The following is a 27,398-nucleotide window of genomic DNA, read 5'->3' as shown; positions in this document are numbered from 1 at the left end:
TTAATTTGCAATATTGCTGCTGAAATGAATTTTATAGTTTGAGTACGTAAAACAGGATATTTAATAAATAAAGGTAACACACAAAACGTTAAAAAATTCCCCTTTGGACGTAAATTAAAATCTGAAACCTTTCAGATTTTTTTGTCTTTTTTTCCTTCATTTTTTTTAATTATCATATTTATTTCATTTTTAGTTATTTCTTATGAATAATTTTCAGATAAGAAATTTATTTGTTTTCTGTATTTAAAATTTGTTATTAATGATCTTAATTTCAGCTCATTTTTAAAAGTAGTTCAGGAATAAAAGTAAAAGAATAAAAAGTAAGCATTGTGAGTTTCTGAATCATTGCGTAAAAGGGTCAATTACCTGCGAATGATATGCATCCATGTCTTCCTTTCCTTTAATAGATTTCAGTAGCACCTCTCCATCTTTGCTTTTCAATTGTATTTAGTTGTTTTCCTTTTCGCTTTCATTCACTTGCTTTGAGAAAGTTTGCATTAGAAATCTGTTAAATGTATCGCAAAAGTGTCCAGTGCCAAAATATGGATGCAGTCATTAATTTATACGTATATTTGTTTTTTTTCCTTTTTCAGGGCATATTTCGTTTCCTTAAATCGGCATTTATTTATTTATTTGTATATTGCGAATTTGCATCTCCTTAATTAAGTGGTAATAAGAAAATTGTTACAGTGGAATTAGGATTTTTGTCTGTTTCTAAACATTTTTTCAGTCTTTCCTAGAAGCTTTTGTAACAATATGAAACAAACTTTAAAAGAACGTAATTAAATGCAATACTGTTATTTTTCAGTGTAAATATTTACGTATGATGTAATAGTATATCACTGAGTCATAATTGTGAGTGTTAATAATAATTTTTATATCGAAAATATTAAAACCTTTATAAATAAGAATAAATTTTGTCATGAAACGAAGATAATGAGAGCAATGGAAACGGATAAGTAAATCAATGTGTTAGCAAAAAATTATTGATATATTTTAAGTTTAAATTTTAATTAAACAAAAATATTTTACGACATTTATTTATAAATCCTCCTGCGTGTGAAATTACTCTTTACTTGTTAGCGACAACAAACTTCTAATCTCAAATGGCCCACAAATTGCTCAGGCTCAGCGACCTAAGCTGCAAAATACTGGTAGTTTTCTACTAAGTTATTTCTTAGATTAAATTATATTAGCCATTTATGGCAACGCTCTCTGTCGAAGGGGAGCCTGCCTTAGCGCAGGACTCTCTGAAGAAAATGTCTGGAAAGGAAGGATTCGTATTCATGCTATGCGGGAGGACAATCACGAAAACAGACATTCTGCAAACCCTTTTACTAGAATTTGAAACCGGGTTGAACTACCAGTGTCGAATTGTATTACCCACTTGGCTCTTGGCTACCGATGGGCTGGTTACTTGTCAGACTGGTTTATAAATTCTTTTGAGTATTTATCTATAAGCAACGTGAGTCAGTTTACATTAAAAAAAAGGGGTTCAACGAGATCACTGAACATGGTCATTGAGAATTGAAAGAGATCTGTGAGTTTTATGAATTATTATTTTTATCAGAGTATCGTTTTAATCTTTCAAAATAAATTTTACTCACAAAATGTAACGTAAGACTGCTGTCTGAAACTGTTTTGCATGATATTGTTGGGTAATATTGTTGGGTTTAATTTATTACGGGTTCGTAATAAATTAAATGCACACACGTTCAGATTGACAAAATTTATTTTATCAAAGAAAACAAATCACAGTTCTAGAACTTTACACACACACACACACACACACAAAAAAAAAAAAAAAAAAAAAAAAAAAAAAAAAAAAAAAAATGTCGTACAACTCTTCACAGAATCACAGAGTACAATCTGTAGTTACACTTCAAACAATTGTGAATGACAAACACAACGCAACTCAAAGCTCAGCTTACGAGAAAACTACCCGGAGATCTCTCACTACGAACTCACGCCGAGCTAACAGCTGAGAACAGATGCTCTTTCTAGCTTTCCGCAGAGATATTTCTCGTACTTTCTGCTTCTAGAAATTTTTGGAAGGCAATATTAGAGTCGAATTACGATTACAACTAGTATAATAATTAATTACATTTTTTCAATTACAATACCTATTACTGTAGTACAGCGACCGGACCAAAATATCATTAAATGATCGCCAACTTTGGAGACTTTTGGCGATTTCTCCATGAATTTTGTCACAAAAATTAGTTTCCAAAATCGTTGCCACCTTGCGATATCGCGCCAAATTAACAAGATAGCCATTCACTCAATGTTAAATAGACTTGTCCATAGCATCGTCTGTCTAGATTTTCATGTTACATTATTCAGAAAAATAATTAATTTCTCAATATCAATCATCTATCTGTGTACAAAATTCGCAACAATATTTTCCTCCTTCACTAAGAATGCTTCATAAAACAAGGCCTAATTGCTGATTATTTATAGGTCAGATCAGACCATTTGAACACGGAGGAGCATACAATAATTATCTACTTAAGGAGAGGGATGCTTTCTTGAAAGGCTTTCCAATGGAAACTGAATCGTATACACTTGTGGAAAACCATGAACGTCAATTATGCAGTCGGTCCGTTCGCTTAGAAATCAACCCCAGAATTTAGTCTTAATCACTCGGCCACTGAGTCTTAATGATGCTCCTAGAAATAGAGATCAAATATAATGACTGTTCTCAAATTTTTATCCATTTTCCCGGTCACGTCTAAAGTTTCCATAAAGGCACTTATAAGATTTATAATAATGATAAGATTTCTTCAAAGGACTGGATTAAGAAATTTTTATAATGAGCTTCCAGACTGAAAAAAAGTACGTTTTAATCTATTGAAAAATGCCACCTGTAGTAAAAATACTTTAAATGGGATCTTTACTGTTATTTGACAATACTTTTCGTAAGATAATTTTAGCTCTTTCCTATGCTGTAAGGAAATTTGTAACTACGTCTTTTAGAAATTAATATTTTAAATCCGAACTAATCGAAAATTTCAAACAAGCAATTTTCTCTTACAATTTTTATGCTTTTTATTGGTGTAAATAAGTAAAAAATAGTAAAATATTTAAAAACGAATTTTTGAAAGTTTTTTTTTTTAAATTCTAAATTGTGCTGCTTTTTTAAAATTATAGATGAATATTATAGCACAATTTCTATAAAGGAATTTTATTTCAATTATATTTCATAATACATCATAGCGGTAAACACTTTTGACTCCTTAATAATTTTTATAATATTAAAATTGTATTTAATTCTAATATTAAAATTTTATTTAACCGCAATAATTTATTTTGCTTCTATTTTATAGTGGTTATTTTTTAATTTATTTTTAGCTCTGCATAAGATTTTTTTTTTATTTACTGTTAATTTATTAGCTCGAAGCGGCATTTTGCGCTGTTTCACTATAAACTTCCGTGTCTCCTTGCAAATTGTTGTTACCAAATACTATCGCCCTGTATTATATTTAAAGAAATTAAATAATGAAGAATCTGCATGAATACATGTATGTTTCTCGCACTGTGAGAAAAACGACGGTATCTAGAGCCATCAAATTTTGAATAATGTAACCCTCCACCCGAACATGGGCATATGGACGGCCGGATTTCGAATTTTTTTTAATCTATTTCATATTTTGTAAAACTTTAACGAATTTTTGATTAACAAACTCAACGAGTTCAAAGCGAGCAATCGTAACACTCTACGGAAAATAAGATTTTTATTTCCAGTGCGGAAATTCTAAACATATGCTGTTTTCAAATGCATGTGGTTTACGGGCGAAGAACATGATATTCAATAAATATAGGTAACACACAAAACGTTAAAAAAAGGTTCCTTTTGGTTATTCCTTTGGGCGTAATATAAAATCTGAGTGTTTCTAGATTTTATTTATTTTTTTTTTCCTTCATTACACTCAGAAAATTTTATGCTCCGAATTTTATAAATTACTAAACTAAATAATCCACTTTAATGTTAATAATTTAATGATGATATAATGAAATAAATGATCGTTTTATAATGTTATTATAGTTTTGAAAATCACTGCCTGAAAATATTCATTAAATTTTAAAAAAAAGTTATCACATCTTGTTTAATTTTACCTCATTTATTTCAAAGCATCAGGTACTATCAATCTTATTTAATTTTACTTTATTTTTACGCAAAATTACGTTCATGAATTTTGTGCTTAGAGTTTTTACCGTTTTACCAAAGTAAAGATGTTTGTACGACGGCAATCCCAAAAAAAAAAAGGTCTCCTATTTTTTGGGGACGTACAGAAAGTTTTAATACGGTTGTTGGCAACACTGTTGTGAGTGGTGCTTTCTCCACTACCACATAAGCACGCAGGCGCTTCGCTCGGATGTTGTGTCTTGGCTTGGCAGCCTGTTAAAAAATTTTATCAACTTTGCACTATTAAAATTTTTTGATCATTAAATAGATAAGTGAAAGTTCACTTACCTTCTAAATAGGGCTGCCCTGAACTGCCTTCTTTCCTTCTTGTCGGTATCCGTCTCTATAATGAACTTCGATTCACTGCGCAACACAGCTATAAACTTTTTAAGAAATTTTAATTCGTATGAAAGATATCTACAAAATATTTACAATTTATAATGATTACAAGCATAATTTATACGGAGACGGTCTATCGTTATACATCTGTTAGACGCGTCAGCCGTTCAACTGACTACTTTTAGTCTCTTACTCCAGAGGGCGTTCGTGGAAGTAAAGTTCTAGTAAACAAACGCGACACTCCCACCTTGAGGTCCAGTATCAACAGAGGATGGACCTCAACTGACCTGTAGTTCAAGTCTTTTGAGATTTCGTCATACGTCGAGTTCTGTACCTCACTTGCACATCTGACTCAGGTGTAAAGTTGAGTTCAAGAGGTATCAGGTTCTTAGTAGGTCTTATAATCTCCCCTTGTGCAATTTTCAGTTTCACTAACCTAATGTGTCCGTCGTGGGATGGAAAAATTTCCACGATTCTAGCTAAGGGCCAGTTTATCCTTTTTTCGTTGTTGGACACAATTACAAGATCACCAACTTTCACAGAAGATGGTTCGCGGATGAATTTTGAGCTTTGTTTTAGTTGCCCTAAATATTCTGATCGAAATCTTTTTCGTAAATCTTTTCTCAATTTGGCTCTGTAAAGGTATCTTTTATTGATGGATTTAGAATCCAAAAGATCTAATTCAGGAACTCCAGTCTCTGGAATTTCTGTTAGAAACATTGCTGGGGTGAGAGCTCTTAAATCCTTCACGTCTTCTGACAAATACGTGAGAGGACGGTTGTTCATAAGGTTCTCGCAATCACAAATGATTGTCAACAATTCTTCGTAGTTCAGAGAAGATTTTCCTAGTACCTTTCGAAGAATTCTCTTTAGTACTCCAATTAATCTTTCCCACCACCCTCCCCACCATGGCGAGGAAGGGGGAATAAATTTCCATTCAATTTTCTTAACTGTTGCATTTTCTAAGATAGAATTCCAATCTATGGTCTTAAACAAATTATTTGATCCAACAAAATTGGTTCCATTGTCAGAGTATACAGTGACAGGTCTACCCCTTCGAGCGATGAATCGCCTGAACGCGTGCAGGAAACTTTCGGTTGATAGAGATGAGACTAGCTCTAAGTGAACTGCTCTATATATTGCGCAAGTAAAAATGACGATCCATGTTTTTTTGCCTCCTTTTAAAATTAAGGGACCCGTCAGATCAACACCAATAATCTCAAGAATTAAAGCATCTCTTATTCTGTCTTCAGGTAGTGGCGCTTGAGGAATCTTATATGAATCAGAGTCGAACCTTCGACATCGTACACAGTTTTGGATAACCTTGCGTACGGTCTTCCTACTCTTTATGATCCAATATTTTTCACGCAAAGCGCACATAACGAATTGTACTCCAGCGTGACTTAGCATTTCATGTTCAGATTTGATCAGTTTTAATACTAATGGATGTTCTGAGGGAAGTAAAACTGGGTAACGAAAGTCAGCATCATCGTCTCTCTGAAAGATACGTGTCTTCACTTTTATAAGGCCATTGGAGTCCATGATAGGTTCTAGAAAACGTATTCTTTTATCTTTTAATCCTTCGAAAGATTCTCGTTGGATGAGTCGGAAAACCACTGTTTCAGCTCCTTTTAGTTCCTCGACTGAAATTCTCCCATGAGTTCTTTCAGATGGTGGTGTTGTAGCATTTTTAATGAATCTAAAGATTCAAGATACGACCTTTATGATCTTTTTGAATTTTGAGATATTGTCAAAAAGGTTAAATTTATCTGTATTCGTGTTATTGCTGGCTGAAACCACAGTTCGTTTTCTCTCTCCATTTACTATATCGAAGTCAGGATGTTCTCCATCTGCAGTAGGCCACTCTTCTGGAGGTCGATAAATCCAATCTGGTCCTTTCCACCATTCGGATTTCCTCAATTCTTTTGCAGAGCAACCGCGTGATGGCAAATCCGAAGGATTAAACTTTCCGGGAATGTGATGCCAATGATCTGAGTTACTCAATTTTCGAATCTCATTTACTCGATTGGCTACAAAAGTGGACCAATTTTCTTTCTGTTTTATCCAAAAGAGAGCATTTGTGGAATCCGTCCAGTAAAAAACTGGAACCTCTTTTAGTTTCAAGTCTTCTCTTATTGTATGAGAGAGCCTGGCTCCAATAGTGCAAGCGAGTATCTCTAGTCGAGGTATGGTGAGTGCTTTTAGGGGAGCAACTCTTGCTTTAGATTGTATCAATTGACAAGTGACTCCACTCTCACCGCTGTGCCTAAGGAAAATGCAGGTCGCATACGCGTCCTTGCTTGCGTCCGAAAATACATGCAGAGTGGTACTTTCGTCTATTTTGGGAAGCAATCTAGGAATTTTGATGTCTTTCAAATATTTTAACTGAGATGACCATGTGAAAAATTTCCTTGCTAGATCTTTCGGCAGATTAGTATCCCAGTTAATTTTCTGTTTCCAGCACTCTTGCAGAATCAGTTTAGGCAAGAGAGTAACTGGACTAGTAAACCCAATTGGGTCAAAGATTTTACTCAATTCGGAAAGAACAGATCTTTTGCTCAATACAGGGTTTTCTTCATATTTTACGTGACAAGACAAAGTATCGTCAAACAAGTCCCATTTCAATCCCAATACTGACACAACATCTTCATAATCTTTATCAGAAAGGTTTAGAATTGAAGTTTCATTTTTAAGTCTATTATGTTTCCAACCTCTTAGGTCAAATTTTGCAGTAGCCATTATTTCTCTAGATCCTTTGATAAATGAGTTTAATTCTTCAATTGATTCCACGCTCGCTACGCAGTTATCCACATACATGGCTTTCTTTAGCTTTGAAACTATTTCCTGATGATGTTTTGGTACATTTTCCAAATGGTAGTTAATCGTGGCAGCGAGTAAAAAGGGGCTGGCGTTTACGCCGAATACAACCCTTCGGTGCCGATATATAGTCAGTTTTTCAGGCTGTCCTTTCTCCCACCATAGGAATCGGAGGAAATCTCGATCCGCTGGGTTCACACCTATCTGAAGAAATGCTCTTTTTATATCCGAAATTACTCCATATTTCCCCTCTCGAAATTTTATCAAAATTTTGGGGATCAATTCAAGATAATTAGGACCCTTTTCCAGACAGTCGTTCAGAGATACCGAATTTTTCTCCTTTGCAGATGCGTCGAACACTGGTCGAATTTTGGTAGTCGAATTTTCCCGAAACACGGGTCTATGTGGCAGATAATGCCCTTTGATCTTTTCTGCCTCCGAAATATCGATAGGTTCAATTATTCCCTCTTCTACCCAATCCTTTAAAACAGTTTCGTAGGCTTCTAAGGAATTCTTTGTCTGAAGGGTTTTCACGCAAGACTTCAGACGCTTTTCTGCAAGGATTCTATTATCTGGCAACTCAGGATGAATTTGAAGCCATGGAAGTGACACCTGATATCTTCCAGCGTCATCTCTTTCTAAAGTACGGATAAAATAATTTTCTGTAGCCTTTTCTATTTCTTGTTTTGTTTGCGAAAGAGCTGGTTCAGTTATTCCGATAGAATCAAGAGACCACAAGTCACAAATTTTTCTGTCACTAATGTGTAGCGATAAAAGAATTTCATTAAAATTCTTTCCCTTTACCTTCGTTCTCCCTAATATAGTCCAACCAAGGTGTGTATTCATCGCTACTAAACTCTCCGTTACGTGTTTTACTTCCCCTGTAAAAAGTTTTCCGGCATAATCTGCTCCTACAAGCATGTGTATTTCGTTAGGGTGTTTTTCAAATAAACAAGAATTCTCATTAGTTACATCACTGGGAAAAATTTTGTAACCTCTTAGTTTCTTTAAGCATTCCCTATCTTCCAATTTTGGAATATGTGAGCATATGGTTTTTTGGCTCAAAACTTCCATTTCGCATGTGAATCCTGTTTCTGGATTATTTAACTTAATCAGATACTTGTTGTGATTTTCCCTTTTTTCTATTCCTCCAAAAAGCCCATGAGTCACACTTTCCTGACCTAAAGATTTTAGTTTTAATTTCTCCGCAAGAAATGTGCTGATATATGATCTGCTACTTCCGGTATCCAGAATTATTCGTGTAAAATTGCTTTCACCATCTCCGTAAACATTGGCAATTAAAATTTGCAAGATTACACTTTCATAGGATGAATTATTCGTTAAGGCCTTATTTTCAATTTGTTCTTCCTTAATTTCTCCGTTTTCGGTTTTAAAACACATTATAGTGGCATGTCGTTGTTTACATAATTCACACCTTATTCTAGAAGAGCAAATAAAACAGAGATGCCGTGGGTGTAAACAGCGATAACATATTAATTTCGCTTTACATTTCTCCCTTTTTTTCTCAGTAGACCATAAAGATGCTTGTTTACACGTTAAAGACTCGTGATCAGAAGAGTCGCAGAAAACACATGGTGTTTGTCCCCCCCGCAAACTTGCGTTCGTCAACTCCGAAGCTGTGTGTTTCGCAATAGGTCTGGTTTCAATCAGTTTGTTATGCTTTTGCGGCGCCGCCTTTGACTGGACCGTCTGGAATGTACGTTCCCGCGCAACTAACTGTTCAGAAAGAAATTCCACTAGGTGATTCAAATCGTAATTTGATTTCCGAACTGTTTTATTATACTCCAAAACCAAATCTGGGGGCAATGTTTTAAGCAAAATAGGCGTTAATAAAGCTCCATATGTTTCTGAGGTCATATTTAATGATTCAAGACATCGAATATGTTTCTGTATATAATTGAATGACTTACGGAAATTTTGAATGTCATTAGAATCCTTTAGAGGTCTTATTTTCAGTAATTTATCAATATGGGCGTTGATCAGTACATCTTTATTTCCAAATCTTTCTGTGAGGAGTTTAACTGAAGTTTCGTAATTTTCTTCGGTTAAATCGAAACCGTCAATGGTGTTATAAGCAGTGCCTCCCAAAAAGGATTTCAAATAATTAAATTTGCTTATAGCGTCAAGCGTTTTATTTTGGTGTATGGCTGATGAAAAAGTGTTCCAAAATGTCAGCCATTCGCAGCTCTCGCCATAAAACTTCGGAATCGTAAGTTTAGGAAGCTTCACATTATGACTTTCGATTTTAACGTTTTCTATAATACTTTCACTTAACTGTTCAGTGCTTCGTAACACATTAAATTTTTGTTGTTCTATATTAATTTCTTTCAATTTTTTGTTAGCTTTGTATTTAAATGTAGTTATTCTTTCACGATATTCGTCAACACCGTTTAATTCCTGGTCAAGATAATTTATGTCTATTAATTTTTCTATATCGCCATCTATTTGTTTTAAATCGTTCGATTTTTCATTTAAGAGTTCTAAAGAAATTTCTAGTTCCTCTGCATTCACTTCTGTTTTTTGGTAATTCAGTTTCGATTCGGCCAATTAATTTTGTAACGGCAGCCCTTATGTGGCCGCGTTTCCTTTTCAATGTATCGATGAATTCCGTCATTATTTAATATTCAACAATTCAACAAGTATCAGCAATTCACTAATTATTTATGCTTATGTATCATCTATATAACTGATATCAATTTAGACAGTTTCAATAGTTAGGAAAACAGCAGTTACTGGCAGTCCCTGTTCGGTCGCCATGTTAAAAAATTTTATCAACTTTGCACTATTAAAATTTTTTGATCATTAAATAGATAAGTGAAAGTTCACTTACCTTCTAAATAGGGCTGCCCTGAACTGCCTTCTTTCCTTCTTGTCGGTATCCGTCTCTATAATGAACTTCGATTCACTGCGGAACACAGCTATAAACTTTTTAAGAAATTTTAATTCGTATGAAAGATATCTACAAAATATTTACAATTTATAATGATTACAAGCATAATTTATACGGAGACGGTCTATCTTTATACATCTGTTAGACGCGTCAGCCGTTCAACTGACTACTTTTATTCTCTTACGCCAGAGGGCGTTCGTGGAAGTAAAGTTCTAGTAAACAAACCCGACAGCAGCCATTCGAAATAGAGCTCTCGATAAACGTTACCACCAAGTGCGAAGTGCGCGCAGTTATTCGATTTTTGAATGCAAAAGGCGTTAAACTGGTTGAAATTCACCGTCTATTGACGGAAGTGCATGGACAGTCGTGCATGGATGTCAAAAACGTTCGCAAGTGGTGTAGAGAGTTTACAGCCGGTCGTACTGAAATTCATAACGAAGAAGGAGCGGGAGGCCGTCAATTGCCGATGAGACAATCGCGAAAGTTAAGGAACTTGTAAAGATCGAAGGATCACTCTGGATTCTCTCTGCATTTTGGTTCCTGAGGTTTTCAGAAGCACCATCCACAGGATTTTAACGGAAAAGTTGCAATATCGGAAGGTGTGTGCAAGATGGGTGCCGCGTATGTTGACAGAAGACCACAAACAGCAGCGGGTTGATTCTTCCCGCGAATTTCTTCGCCGCTATGGAAACGAAAAGGACAACTTCTTGGACTTCTTGGAAAGATGAGAGTCAACACTTCCTGAAGGGCTTGGCGGCAAGCTGGTATGACATGGGCATTGTAAAACTGCCACAGCGTCTATAAAAATGCATCGATTGAAATGGCGATTATGTTGAAAAATAAAGCATTCTTCAATCTTTAAAGAGATGTAGCAATTATAGAAAATAAATGTTTCTTTGTATATCTAAAAATATAGGAGACCTTTTTTTTTGGGATTGCCCTCGTACAAGAATTACGCGTGCAGAAAATGCGCGAAATGCAGTAAAAACTGCTTTAATGAGATATATTAAATACTATTTTTAAAAATCTGTGACTTTCATCACTACACAGCGTATCACATTTAATAACTAAAAACAGTTATGTGATACAAACGCCATAGGTTTCAGTGTTAAAGTAAACCAGATCGTCCCTACTCCTTCTTGCGGACATGTCGATGACGCGCGCCCCGCCCAGTGGATTAGTATATCTCTTGTAAGGTCCATGTTTGAACCACTATAAATCTCCGTTTCACTTTTCAAACTGTTGCCACCAAATGTTAGAGTCCCGCATTATATTTGAAGAAATTAAATAATGAAAAATATGCTTAAATGTATGTATATTTCTCGCATTGTGATACAACAACGGTACAAAGAGTTATCGAATTTTGAATGACGTATTCCTCCTAGGAATATGGGCATGTGGAAGACCAAATTTCAAATTTGGAATTTGTTTTATGATCGATTTCATATTTTGTAAAACTTTAACGAATTTTTGATTGACAAACTCAATGATTTCAAAGCAAGCAATGGCAACACTCTACAGGGAAAAGCGTGCGGAACTGTATATCGGAAATTCTAGAGATATGCTCATTTTAAAATTATTTTGCGACATTGCTATTGAACTGAATTTTATGGTTTAAGTGCAAAGAATATATTTAATAAATAAGGGTAACACACAAAACGTTAAAAAAACGCCCCTTTGGACGTAATTTAAAATCTGAAACCTTTCTTATTTTTTTTAATTAAGATCAAAATCTTAATCTTAAGATTTTGTTTTCCTAAATGCCTTATAATCGGGCAAAAATTTTATAAAAAAGTTAAGAAAATTAGTTCCATATTTCTGTGTTAATTATACTGTTTGTAGTGTAATATGTTATGTCTTTAGTAACGATATTTTTTAATGTATAGTTTCGTGTATTGAAATTTTCCTGAACAAAAAAAAAAATCTTAGTAAGTAAAAAAAGTTATTTATAGCACTAGGATTTTAAATTGTGTTTTAGCTTATTTAATTTAAAACAGCATATATATATTCAGTAACTGTATCGACATGATTCTATTTGGAACAATTTATTTTAAGGAACTATTTGGAACAATTTAAGGTTTATAATTCCGTATCACTACCTGAAATATTTTCTCAACTTATCATATAAACTACATTGTTTTGTGCTTAAGATTTCCTCTACTTCTAAGATTCTAAACTTTATAGTGAAACTTCACATTTTCCGACTTCTCTCTTTTCTTAAAATAGTATCGCTTAAAATCTACTAACATATACATTTACTGAAGTTATGCGATGCAATCAGCGCCTCTAATCGCATTTAAAGGAGGAATTCAAAAATCCTAAAGCAAATTTTCCGGATGTATATGTAGGTTTATCGCCATTACGTTTTACAGTACATTTGAATACATAATTGACGCTGTTATTAGCTCGAACGGGCGTTAGCCCAGAAGGGCTATTAGTCTCGAAATGACATTTTGCGTTGAATCAATTAAATGCGATACATCATTTTTAAAACTGTTGCCACCAAATATTATCGTCCTGTGTTATATTTAAGGAAACTAAATAATGAAATATTTATTTACTATAAATAATAAATAAATAATTTTACATGAATGTATGTATGTTTCTCGCATTGTGAAAAAACAACGGTACCTACAGCCGTCAAATTTTGAATAACATACACCCGAACACGGGCACTTGGAAGCCCGAATTAGGTTGGAATTAGTTTTATTGCCTACTTCATATTTTGTAACACCTTAACGAATTTTCGGTTAAAAATTTCAACAGTTTCAAAGCAAGCAGTGGCAACACTGTGCGGAGTAAAGCATTTTTATCTCCAGCGCGCGAGCCTGTCTATCGCTAATTCTTGAGGTATGCTGTTTTAAATATTTTTAGCCCAAAGTGGCGTTAGCCCAAATTCTCTCGAAACGTGTATATGTCTGTAAATGAACACCCGTTTGGGCGTAATATAAAAAATATTGTATTTTATTTATTTTGTTATTCCGTATGTAATAAACATTATATTGTTGTTTAAGATAGAGTTTAAAACCTTTATTTGTTTACTCTTTTGCAGGCTCATATGTTTAAAATTTAACAGTCATACGTATATTTTTCTGATTCAATATAAGAAGTAAGTAGGTATTACAGCTTGTAGAGTGCTGGCCGAACTGAGTTTTGACGGAGAGGGAGTTAAATTTTTCTACTTTTGCGGTTAGTTTTGAAGCTCAAATTATTAAGGAGAAGTGTATTTAATTATGGCAAAGCACACGAGGGCTATCTGCCTAAAGGGAGGGATGCCTTTCGTGGAGGACTTTCTAAGGGAAACTGGCTCGTATACACGTTACACATGGGGAAAACCACGAAAACGCCCATGCAGCCAGCCCGTTCGCGGGATTCGAACCTCAGACCGAACTACCAGTGTTCAGCGTCTTTACCGCTCGGCCGCTGGTGGGCTATTATTAAGGAGAAAAGGCGGTTTCTGTGAGGAGTTGCTGATTTCTGTCAACGGACACTGATTTCAGTGAGCTACTTCAGTTACCTGACTTTGCTGTTTGTTGCCTGTGTGTCGTCTCGTGTATTCTACAAGGCCCTGCTGTGCTTATGTTCCTGCTTGTGGCTGCTGCTTCGTGTTCTATGATCGAGCGTCTGATTAACTACATTGCATCGGAAATTACAAACCTCGAGTTACAAGCCGAAGTTTATAACAATCTTCCTGACAACGATGCTCGCGACCGGTCCTTTTTAAGACGACTAATACAAATCATTGACCAGGAGCTGCTGCAAAACCAAGTTAGTGCTGCTACTTCTGCGACTTGCAGTGTTAGCTACAATGAAGAATTTCCTCAACTTCCAACTGCTAAGCCGAATGTCAAACGCGCTGAAGGTCCTGCATATTCTGATGAGGACATCAGAAAATATTAAGCTTTGGACAAAGTTCAAATTCGGAGAACGGTCCGAAAGGGGATACTACGAAACGCAAATCTATTGGGAAAACTACCCCCCACCCTCCACATCCTGAGCAATCTGGTTCCCAGATTGGTTCTGATTAGGCAGCTGCTGCCTCCAAATCTGACGCTATGGATACCACTCTAAATGATCAAGCTGCACTGACGACATCTGCAACTAATCAAGGCACCCTTAGGGCGTAAACCACCACCCATTATGATAAAAGATGAAAGATTCACCTTCTCCCATATTAAAGTTCTATTAATTGAATATAATCTGCAAGCTGAACGTGATTATTGTAGACAGTTAATTCAAGCTGGCTTCAAAATCCAGTCTAAGTCACTTTACGCACCGGATGAATACACTTATCGCCCTGGTAGAATTGAGCATTCTGACATCTTGGACAGTGCGTTATCTACAACTACAATTCCCATTACTTTAGAAGTTGCTCATGAACTCTCGTCAGATCATCTATCCGTCATTGCTACACTTGGCGGTTCAAAAAGTGATTTCAATTTTTCAAGGAAAATAACTGATTGACAACTTTATGGAAATATTATGAAAAATTCTATAATTAATTTAAATGATCTTAACAGTGTCGATGCAGGACAGTCCAAGGAGTCGATGCAGCTGCCTCTTCTATTACTGAACATATTCAAAGCGCTGTGTAAGAAGCAAGCGATAGGAGTAATAAAAGCGAAAAGATTTTTCGTTTCCCTAGAAATATCCGACAACTCATGAGGCAGCGTAATTGACTTAGAAAAGTCTACCACCTAACCTGGAACCCATGTCACAAAAAGAGCGATAAATCGCTTAAATAAGGACATTAAGAAAGCAGTGAAATCCCACAAAGATGAAATGGGGAGAGAAAAATTATCGGAAATTAATATTCAGGATGGCTCGCCCTCATTATTATAATGGAAAAGTGGCTATCTCTAATAGTGACAAAGCGGATATTTTTGCTATGCATATGGAAACGCAATTCACGCCAAATGAATGGCCTATTGATAAAAACTTTGAAACATACACGTTACTTCAAGTACTTGACTGGATGTGTGCACTATCTGTCAAAAATATCCTAAAATTTGCGACTCCTGCGGAAGTTATGAATATTATTAAAAATCTTAAGCGGCGCAAAGCGCCCGGTAATGACGGCATCACTAATGCTGCTATCAAAAACCTGCCGCACGACATTATTTATAAACTGACCAGCATTTTTAATGCATGCTTACAACTATTCCCAAGCTTCTGGAAATGTGCAAAAGTTATTTTGATTCCGAAGCCTGGTAAGAATCACAATAAACCTGACAGTTATCAGCCGATCAGTTTGCGGCCAGTGTTGGAAAGAATCTACGAACGGATTATTTTATCCCGCATGCAACCTTATCTTAATTTACTACCGTGTGAACAATTTGGTTTTCGAGCCAAGCTTTCGACGACCAAGCAACTAGTACGGATTACGGAGTTTGCTAGCTCAGCGCTCCATAATAAACAGTGTGTTGCTCTCCTCATGCTAGACGTGGCGAAAGCTTTCCATCGCGTCTGGCATGAGGGACTTATCTCAAAATTGATTTCCTGTTACTTTGATAGAGAGCTTTTACTCACGATACATTCTTTCATCACGAACAGGACTTTTTATGTTTGTGTAAATGGTGCTGACTCCTGCAAAAAGAATATTCGTATTGGTATTCCTCAAGGCTCGGTTCTCGGACAGATATTTTAATTATTTTATGTTGCAGATTTTCTAGAAATACCACAGAACAACTCTATTTTGTCTTGCTATGCAGATGATACCGCATTAGCTGTAAAATCTGCAAATGTAAACCACGCTGTCAAAAAAGTTCAGGATCTTATTTCTTCGATTGAACAGGGGTGTGCACAATGAAAAATACAAGTTAATGCCTCAAATTCATAGGCCTTGATCATTCAGAAGAGCAAAAGGAACGCTCTGATCAAGAAACAACTTTCTTTATTCAACGAAATTGTTCCGTTGTTTATCCAGGCCAAATATTTTGGTGTTTTATTTAATGACCGCCTTACTTGGGCACATCATGTTAATAATGTGCAGGGAACTTAAAATCATCAAATGCTTATACCTAATTACTGGAAAATGCTCTTCACTGGACATGAACAAGAGACTTATTTACCTCTCCGTTATCAGACTAGTCATGACTTACGCTTCGCCGGCATGAACAACTATCTCCGATAGGAACTTAAGAAGCTTCAAGCTGTGCAAAGATATCTTCGCATTACAAATGCCTACTTCTATATGCGTAACAAATGTCTTCACGACGACATTAACCGTTTGAATCCGGCGAAGCGCTATCGCGCTTCACTTGTCGTATGCCAAAAATACGGCGCAGCCTCTTGTTTTTTATCGAGGAATGCGAAGACGCTGCTGTTGCAATTATTGAGAGCAGCTGTAGTAATATCAGTAGCAGTTGTTTTATAGGAACTGGAAACTGTTTTCATTTTTTTACCAAGTGTTATACTGATAATTGCGAAATGACCCATGTGAAGAGTTCTGATTCATTTGAAAGTGACTATGTTATGAGAAGTAATAATGAAGAGTATAGTAATGACCTTGAAAGTGATATTGGAAGTGACATCATCATTCGTTCTAAGAGATTACGAGTTATTAGTGATAGCAGTGATGATGATGAAGTAACTGCAAGTACCTCCGATGACGATATTATTGATGAGTTTTTACCCGTGGATACAATTTTTTCGAAAGAATGGAATACTTTTTCTGAAGTACCTGGACCAAAGCATGCCCCTCCTCCTGATGCGAAACCAATTGAATATCTCAATACTTTTTTTTTCAATTTTCAATAATTTTTTTTTCAAGTATACTAATCAACAGCAGCGTCTTCGCATTCTCAATACAAAACAAGAGAAGCGCTATCGCGCTGCGCCGTATTTTTGGCATACGACAAGTGAAGCGAGCACCGGACTCAAACGGTTAAGATCGAACCGTTCGCGAAGTTTCTCAGAAAACTCAATGAACGCTTCTATCAGAAAGCACAAGAATGTAATATAATGAACCCCTTTGAACTTTTCAGCTACGAGATTCTTCATGAGGACCGTCATCTTCGTCCTTTTGTGGCTTTCCTGCTTAGCGATAACCAAAATTTTCTTACATGAGCTTAAATATGCTTTCGCATCCGCTTTGTCCAAAATCTCAGCTGAATATGTGTTTATAGCATGTTTTTGACTTCATCACTCATTTAATGCAAAGCAAATGGCTGTAAATGTTGTGTATATAGTCTTCCAGTTTATGAAAAAATTTGTATTTTATGTATTATATCTAGTCTCCAGGACTCACTTAGGCACTTCTGTCCTTGCATCGTTACATGAAGCAACCATATGAAGATAGCCGGTATACAACTTGCAGCTTTGCAAGCTACACGCGGCAGCAACGGCAAACGAAAACGAAAATACGAGTAGAACATTCCCACTCCGCTCTTAATATGCTCTCAGTTTTTACCTCTTGTTTTTCTGTTTTTACTAGGTTATTTCTATTGTGAAACAGAGCTGAAATCGACAATAGTCTGCAGTTTTTCTTAATTTATTTTGAAAAAATTGAGAGATTTAGCATAGTCTGTCATTTTGTTTTCATCTTCTTTAAGTGAGTTTTTATCTTAAAATGTTTCTGCAAATATCATTTTATATTACAAATCAGCGCGACAAAAACGACATCCGCGACGAGTTTGCAACATCGTTACGATATTGCTGTGCTACTTGGGTAATACTCCCCTTATCATGCAAATTAGTGTGAAACACGTGATTACATATAAATTTTTATAAGTTCGCACGTAGTACATTTCTGTGTAATGAATTTTTAGATATTCCGAAACTTAAAGATAATTCAAGATTTAATTTGAGAACTAAAACAGAGGCATCAGAAAGCATTAACCTTAGAAATACTGAAAATTTATGTGAAAAACATCTGAAATTGATCACTTCTTTCACAGTGATTGATGTTATCTGCATCCTTATAGATCCTATAATGCGCCTTTCCCACTGGGGTTTATCTGAGCTAACGGAGTCAGTTCCCTATGTCGACTAGCCCCGTTGTGCCTGCAGTTCAGATTTTTCAACTTACTACTCTATGGGGAAAACTGGTTTTGGAGATGAGTCGACTACGTTAGTTGTGTTCGTTAGCTCAGATGAACCCTAGTGGGAACGGCCCTTAAAGGACACGATATCCTAGTGCATATTTTGATTGGTATTAAATTACTTAATTCCAATCAAGAAGCAAACGCAAACTTAAAAACCGAATAGGTTTGGTTTGGTTGACTTATTGAGATTACTGCAAAGCACACTGGGGCTATCTGCCTTAAAGGGAGGGATGCCTTCGTGGAAGACTTTTTAAGGGAAATTGGCTCGTATGCATGTTACACATGGGGAAAAGTCACGAAAACGCCCCTGCAGCCAGCCCGTTCTATTCGAACCTCGAACCGAACTACCAGTGTGTAGCGACTTTACCGCTCGGCCACTGGTGGGGGAAAAAAGCGAATAGAAAGATAACGAAATAATCTCCGAGAGGTATATTTTCTGAAGTTGAAAAGCATGTTGTACACGAATCTGTGCTAGTTTTCAAGATGATTGGAAAATACATCTTAATAATTAATGCGCATTGATTGATAATTCAATAATAATATTTAATTACAAAATTATTTTTATTGATACTGTTGCGTCAGTACGGTTTCGTAATAGATTGAATACTCACATAACTGATGATAGCTTGATAAAATTTATTTTACCAAAAGAAACGCTTCAAAGTTCTAGAACTATCCACAAAAATACTCGGACGGCTCTTCAGAGTATCACGGAGTACAATCAGTAACTACGCCTCAAACTACCAAGAACATTAAACACAACGCAATGGGAAGCTCATCTAAAAGGCGAAGCTCTCGCGGATATCTGAGTACTCCGAATCCAGTTCCGAACTAAAAACTACTACTCCGAAAATGATGCTGTTCCTGATCTTATATAGTTTTCTCACTCCCACGGTGAGATCTTTAGTAACTTCTCAAAATTAGGGGGAAAGCATCTGATGGCCGGATACAGTTACAGCTATATGTAGCATCAATCAGCTATATGTAGCATAATTACAATAGTCATTACAGTTATATAGGGATCGGATCAAAATATCACCCAATATTTGATCCAAGTATTTGCGATTTATCGCCAACTTTCGCGACAAAAATTAATCGCCAAAACCACCGCCAGCGCGGCGTTTTCTCGCCAATTTAGCGAATAGACTTTTATGTTGAATAGACTTGTCCCTGTATTCTTATTTTTCCAACAAAGCTCCATTTCTTTAGATATTCATGTTTTGTTATACATAAAAAAGGCTCTAATTTTACATATAATTTCACCAGAATTATTTATATATGTACCAAATTCATAACAATATAAAAATATATATGTAATAACATTTATGTATGTAATTAGTAATTCTTGCAAATGAACTCAATAATGACTGTTAACCAGAGAACAGGGGCTCCATTACCTAGCTGACATGATGTCTGCCTTACACGGATTAAAGCCTCTGCCTCCAGAAGCTATTTATTATCACTAAGCAAAATAAGTTTACAGTGGCATACAAGGCCTTCAAGAACACAAGGACGTAAGTAACATAGTCATTAATAAACCCTAAAGAAAGCAGGTTACAAATATTACCTATAGCATTCAAACAATTAACCAAGTATACTTTCATAATTTGAACTGCAAATACGAAATACTTTCAAAACTGAGTCCAACTAATTCAAAATACAAACTATGGTACAAACAAAATATAATACATCCATTACTGTATTATGCACAATTAATTTCAATTAGATTCACAATATCAAGAAGAACACTTCAATTTAGAAAAAATGCATAAAGGTAAACTAAGACAATAATAAACTGCCAAATAAAATTTCTTCATATTAATTCAGAATTAAGAACCAATAACTTTGATAACTGAACAATATTATCATAAAATACACTGAACCTGAGATATTACTACAATACAAAACAAAAATTTGGTTTAAAAACAAAACCACTCCAAGTAATATAAAAACTCTACATCAGGTTTGCTGGCAACGCGATAGAAATACAGTGCAAGAATAATGCCAACATAAAGATATGAAGAATTTCAAATTGAAAAATAATTCAAAGAAAATTATTATGAAATACTGCCTTAAATGCAAATTTTACAATATAGAACTCGAGTAAAACCAATCAAATTCACAAAAACAATTTAGAAAAGTGCAAAATGGTATACAAAATAATTATTCTAGATTAGGTTTGCTGGCATCGCTGACAAATGCAAACAAAATAATCATGATATATACATTATTAAGAACGATTTCAGTACCATACAACAAATGCTATGTGCGTCACAAATAAAACCGTCTATTTGTACAATATAAGAAAGTAATAGGCTACAAGTAACAGGTTACAATTAATAAGAGTGTACTGTGATTCTAAACTAATAAGTGGACTGTATAGCAAAAGAACTAACTAATTTATTTACAGTAACTAACTATTCAGATCTAATACATGCTCTGGCATGTTGCTTAGCCGAATCCAGATGGCCAAGTGAGAGTTTCTCTACTTATCCAAATATATTCTAACTTAACATGCCGCCACCCGTTGAAATTACAAATTTCAACATGTAAATTACAAACAAACATACAATTTAACAAATCAAGAACAACTAATTCTACAATACAATATGAAAGCTAACAGATAATCTTTCATCATGAATATAATATAAAATAATGTAACATTTTAAGAACATAAACATTCACTATGCTACAATCGAACTTATTCTTTAAACAATTCCATTTTAATGTAAAGCACAATTTTCAATAAGAACATAATAATGTAAACTAAGCATTATTATCCTGGATAAGTAATAAACAAATTTTACTAATACATCGAATATACACACCATTTGATGTTTTCACTTTAACAACTCTGGCCTTATTATCTTTACCAGGTAAAACTTCTAGAATTTTTGCTAAAGACCATTTAAATGGCGGAAGATTATCTTCCTTTAACACAACTAACATACATGCCTTTAAATTTTCTTTATTAATAAACCATTTGGTGCGTTGTTGGAGATGATTTAAATAATCAGTTTGCCAACGTTTCCAAATAACTTGAATGAACTTGGTAATAACTTGCCATTTAGACAGTCTATTATCTGTAAGATGAGACAAATCTGGTTCAGGATATGAAGTAATGGAACGTCCAATTAAGAAATGACCCGGCGTTAAGGCTTCAAAGTCATTTGCATCTGTTGATAAGGGTAAAATTGGACGAGAATTGAGTATACCTTCAATCTGTGTGACAACAGTCCAAAATTCTTCTAAAGTTAATTTATAACTGCTGATTGTACGCTGAAGATGGTATTTAAATGACTTAATACCTGCTTCCCATAAACCACCGAAATTTGGTGCTCTAGGTGGAATTAGTTTCCAATTTATACCTTCAGATGTTAAGAAATCTGCTATATCAGAATTAGATTTAAGGACTAAACTATGCAATTTTTTCAGTTCTGATTTTGCACCAACCATATTAGTACCGTTATCTGACATTATGGTATTACATTTTCCACGTCTAGCAATAAATCTTTTAATAGTAGCAAATAATGAATCTGTGGTTAAATCAGTTACTACCTCTAAATGTATTGCTTTAGTAGCTAAACAAATGAATATAGCAACGTACACTTTTGCATAATTACCCTTTCTCTGATTTTTATACTTGATGAGAAATGGACCAGAAAAATCGAGTCCACAAGTATTAAATACAAACCCTGGCTTAACTCTCTCACTAGGTAAATTTCCCATAAGTTGTTCAGTTGTTCACATACAGATGCTTTAACCTTAAAACATGTTACACATTCATGTACAACCTTTCGAGCTACATCTCGACCATTAATAACCCAAAATTTACTACGAACCTGATGCAATAGTGCTTGAGCACCAAGATGTAAATATTTAACATGGTAATACTGAAAAATTAATCTAGTAAATACATGATCTTTTGGCATTACATAAGGAAACTTTTGGTTGTAATTAAGATTACTATTGGCAAGTCTGCCTCCTACTCTCAGAAGAGAATCATTATCTAGAAATGGACATAAAAATTTTAACGTACTTTTGGAAGAAACACAATTCTTATTCTTTAAAGATAGAATATCCTTGCTAAAATGTTGGAACTGTACATACCTGATCATGATTTTCTCAGCGTTATCCAATTCTTTAACTGTTAGAGAACCTATTAAATTGTTTCCCTTACAATTGGCTATAAATCTACAAACAAAACTTAACACTCGAATATAGTTATTACTAATGTTAAGAATATGATCTAAAACAAGGGAATTAGAGTTCACATTTAGATTAACTAAGTCATTATCCTTAAGTTTGAGTTCTTTGACGTATTCCACATTATCCATATCAGATGAAATTAATTCCCAAGGATTAGTCAAAAACCTCTCCTTAGTCAAGAAAGTTGGTCCATACCACCATAAATCATTATGAAGAAGATCTTTAGGTTCAGCTCCACGTGATATCAAATCAGCTGGATTATTGTGAGTGCTAACATGGTACCACTCATGAACCGCAGTCATGCTTCGAATAACAGATACTCTATTAGCAACAAATGTCTTTAGTTGATAAGGTTCCTTCTTAATCCATGCTAATACTATTGACGAATCAGTGAAGTAATACACCTTGACAATAGGTAGCTGAATGGCCTCTAATATTCTTTTCATTAGTTTTACCAACAGAACTGCACCACAAAGCTCCAAACTAGGAATGGTAATTGACTTCAGAGGTGACACACGAGACTTGCTGCACAGAAGTCTTGATGAACATTCATTTGAAGATGACATACATTTCACATAAATTGCAGCACCATAGGCTTTCTGACTAGCATCACAGAATACTATAATTTCTATTTGTTGTAATCCATTGGCTAGAACAAATCTAGGGATGCGATAATCGTTGACTATTTTGAGACTATGCAGAAATGCCTTCCATTCTTCAGAGTAATTTTTAGGAAGAGGTGTATTCCAATTTAATTTTAGAAGCCAAAGTTTTTGTAGAAATATTTTAGCTTTTGTCGTAACAGGTCCAATTAAACCTAACGGATCAAACAGGCGACCTATCGTTGATAAGACATCTCTTTTCGTGCCTGTTTCTTCAAAGTCAGGTACCTTTAGATCGTAAGAAAAACAGTCTGTAGACGTATTACATGACATTCCTAAGGCCTTTGTAATCTGAGGCTTATCCGTAACTTGAAAGGAGTAATCTTGAGTAGCACTTTCTTTATTCTTCAATAATTCTGGATTGTTTGAATACCATTTGTGTAACTGCATTCCACCACGTTCTAGAAGACAGGTTAACTGTGTCTGCAACTCCTTTGCTTCTTGCATGGTATTAGCTCCAGTAATAATGTCGTCCACGTAACAGTCCTTCAGTATGGCTCTTGAGGCATGAGGAAAGTCTGTCGCTTCATCCATTGCTAACTGCTTCAGGACCCTTGTTGCAAGGAATGGTGCACTTGCTGTTCCGTATGTTACAGTCCTTAGACGGTAAGTCTGCACAGGACTACCAACTGATTCCTTCCACAAGATCAACTGCAGGTTTCGTTGAGATGGTTCAATAAGTATTTGTTTGTACATCTTCTGAACATCAGCTCCTAATGCATAGTTGTACTTTCGAAATCTAATAATAATAGAAAATAAATCTTCTTGAGTTATTCGCCCTTTCATTAATATTGAGTTCAGTGACTTTCCATTGCTAGTAGCCGCGGATGCATTAAACACAACGCGAAGCTTGGTAGAGGCTTTCTCTGGCCGATAAACTCCATGATGACTAAGATAATTGCAAGTCGATGTTTCAATTTCTTGAACTTCTTCCATGTGATTTAAATCCTTATATTCTTTAATAAAATTCTTATATAATGTTTTCATATTCGAATCACTTTCTAGTCGATTCCACACTTGATGCAATCTTTTCTCAGCCAGCGTTTTCGATTCTCCTAATTCTACACCTTCCCTTATGGGTAACTGAACTACGTATCTTCCATCATTTTGTCTATAGTGAGTACGCTTGAAATGTTCTTCACAGTATTTTTCTTCTTCACTCAAAGCATCCTCGATATTTTCAATGGATTCAACTTCCCAAAATCTTTGCAAAATTTCTTCAACTCTTTCTTCACTATTTAGAACTAAACCACAATAATTTACTTCTGAGTCACTCTTGCATGCACCAGACGCGATATATCCAAAAACTGTTTCTTGAAATATCAACGGTTGATTTCCTAATTGAAATTTTCCTTCTTTTAAAATCTCAAAGAACAATTCGACCCCTAGTAACATATCTATTTTGTTAGGTGTTCCAAATTGCGGATCCGCTAATTCAATATCAATGGGAATATTTAATGACTTCACATCTAAACACCTTGATGGAGTTACATTGGTTATTTTAGAAATAACTAAGCAATTAACTGATCTTACATATGTTAAATCCTTATTCGAAATCTGTACATCTAGTTGATAATTAATATTTATAACGTTCTCATTAATTCCGGATACAGATGCATAAATTCTTTCTTTCTTTAAATTTAACAAATTAGCAACTCCTTCACACAGGAAACAACTCATGCTGCCGTTATCAAGTATTGCGCGAACTGGGATTCTTTTTCCTTCGGAATTGCAAATATATATTATCGCAGTCGCCAATAACACGTTTTTTCTGCGTGTCAAAAGACAACTTGATTGATTTTTATTAGAGACATCTGCGTTCTTGTTTATAATTTCGTCACTCGCTGCTTCCGTTTTTGTTTTGTCTAACTTATGTTGAATGGCGCCATTTCTGAGCAGGCGATGTATTAATGAATGGTGTTTTTTATGGCATTCCGAACATCTGAACTTAGAATTGCATTTTGCGATTAAATGCTCGTTACTGAGACAGTTTAGACACAATTTATGGGTTTTAACTATTTCATATCTTTGATTTGGATTTAATTTCAAAAATAAATCACATTTATGCAGTGGATGATTATTATTTTTGCATATAACACAAATCGAAACACTATCGGTTTTAACCATCAGAGCCTTTGATTTCGAACTTTTTTCTAACGGATATTTCATTTTATTAATACTACGGTTAATGTTATCCAATAACTGACATCTTTTCTCTAAAAACGAAATTAATTCATCAAACGTAGGAACTTCCGTAGCATTAATGCTTAGTTCAAATTGTTTGCGCGTTTCGAAATCTAGTTTCTGAAGTACGATATTTAATAACAGAATATCCGATAAATTATTTTTCTCATATTTTAAAACATTCAAAGCCCTAACGTTTTTAGTAACATTATCTATTACATATCTTATTCCTTTAGACGATTCGAATGTTAAAGTACGTAAATCCATTATTGACTTTATATGCGTCTCAATTAATATTCTTTTATTTTCGTACCTATCTTGAAGAGCTTTAAATAGAGAACTAAAAGTATCATCAACAGTTTCAAGATTTTTTGCTTCATCAGTTAATGCAGCCTTTAAATAGTAGAGTTTCTGAACTTCTGTTAATTGCGTGTTATTCGCTATGATGTTTTCGAATTGAAGCTTAAAATTATTCCATTCGGTATATTTACCAGAAACCTTAGGAATTGGTAATTCTGGCAAACGTATTTGTACTTTAGGATCAAATTTATTACAATCATTTTCATTTTCAGAATGTGCGATAGATGATAGAATTTCCATAATTCTTACCTCCAGAACTTCAGTTCTTTCTTCCATTTCGGCGATTTCTTCATCGATGGCTGTGACATCTTTTTCATCAACGCTTTCGAAATATCTAATCCTCAAGTTTCTAATATCCATTTGAATGCTTTGTAGCGATCTATACTTTATTTGAATTTCATTCTTATTCGAACTATCATCATATTCCTTCACTACATTTTCTAACCTAGTTAGTTTCGCTTTTAACGAAGTTTTGTTTCTATCTAATGCCAGCATTTTGTTCACTTCTCCGGCTGTGCTGACCATGTACTGTGATTCTAAACTAATAAGTGGACTGTATAGCAAAAGAACTAACTAATTTATTTACAGTAACTAACTATTCAGATCTAATACATGCTCTGGCATGTTGCTTAGCCGAATCCAGATGGCCAAGTGAGAGTTTCTCTACTTATCCAATAGGTGGCGCTGTATTCTAACTTAACAAAGAGCTTAGATGCATTCAATGTCAGATACGTCTCTTCTATGTAAAACCATTTCTAATTTTAAATCAAAAACATAAGTAGTGGAAACAGCCAAACTGAACAATAATAAGCATCAAACACAATAAGTTTAACAACTACCATTATGCAGTAAAAATCTAATGCAATAAAAAAAATTCTAACAGTCACTGAAAGTCAATTACTCACTTCCAATAGAGATGATCTGAGAGAATTATTTACAGAAAAATTTAACTCCTGACAGAAAAGCATAATTTCCTTAAATTTCTTACTCTCACTAGAGTTTTTTAATATCAGATCAGCTCATTTTGGCCTGTGTTGATCTAAAGGTTTATTCAAGTGAAGTTTTTTAGTAAATGAACAGTGAAAGATAAAGTGTTCAGGGTCTCCCAACTCCCCGCAAGAACAAAGCTCAGTCGTATATAGGCCAAATCGAAAGAGATATGTATTAAAAGATCCATGACTGGTGAAAACTTGAGTATAAAAATTCGATGTGCTTCTTTGACTGAGTGAAACTTTTGGGAAGAAAGAGATGGTTAGGTTAGGTTAGGTTATTTAATTACGGCAAAGCCTCGAGGGCTATCTGCCTAAGGGGAGGGATGCCTTCGTGGAGGACTTTCTAAGGGAAACTGGCTCGTATACACGTTACACATGGGGAAAACCACGAAAACACCCATGCAGCCAGCCCGTTCGCGGGATTCGAACCTCGGACCGAACTACCAGTGTTCAGCGACTTTACCGCTCGGCCGTTGGTGGGCCGGGAAGAAAGAGAAGACTCGTCTTCTTGTGGAGTAATTAGTCCATCTTTCCTGCCATTTCACTAGGAGTGCATTTAAAGTCTTGCTCTTCAAGTGTGAAAAAGGCAATTTCGTGGGATTTTCAATTCTGTTGATGTCATTAGCAGCCCATTTAGCTAAAGTATCCGCTTCTTCATTGCCCAGTGTACCAACATGAGCTGGCACCCAGGTA

General features: G+C 35.0%; 1 protein-coding gene across 2 annotated transcripts in view; it reads right to left on the bottom strand.

Moving 5' to 3' along the window:
* The window catches only part of LOC118201206 (rhophilin-2-like), a 237,488-nt gene extending 211,111 nt beyond the window's left edge, over positions 1-26,377 (bottom strand). The window contains exon 1 of one of the 2 annotated variants that reach the window (XM_085817594.1): positions 25,963-26,377. In XM_085817594.1, coding sequence (XP_085673720.1) covers positions 25,963-26,238 — 276 coding nt within the window. In that variant the 5' untranslated portion in view covers positions 26,239-26,377. The remainder of the gene's footprint in view (positions 1-25,962) is intronic. The other variant, XM_085817593.1, reaches the window with a different exon arrangement.
* Between the last annotated feature and the right edge of the window lie 1,021 nt (positions 26,378-27,398).

Source organism: Stegodyphus dumicola, chromosome 5 (assembly GCF_044657685.1).
Source record: "Stegodyphus dumicola isolate Sdum_Otavi_A_Nest chromosome 5, ASM4465768v1".
NCBI lineage: Eukaryota > Metazoa > Arthropoda > Arachnida > Araneae > Eresidae > Stegodyphus > Stegodyphus dumicola.
Note: the sequence above shows the minus strand (reverse complement) of the source record. Positions and strands in the feature narration are given on the sequence as shown.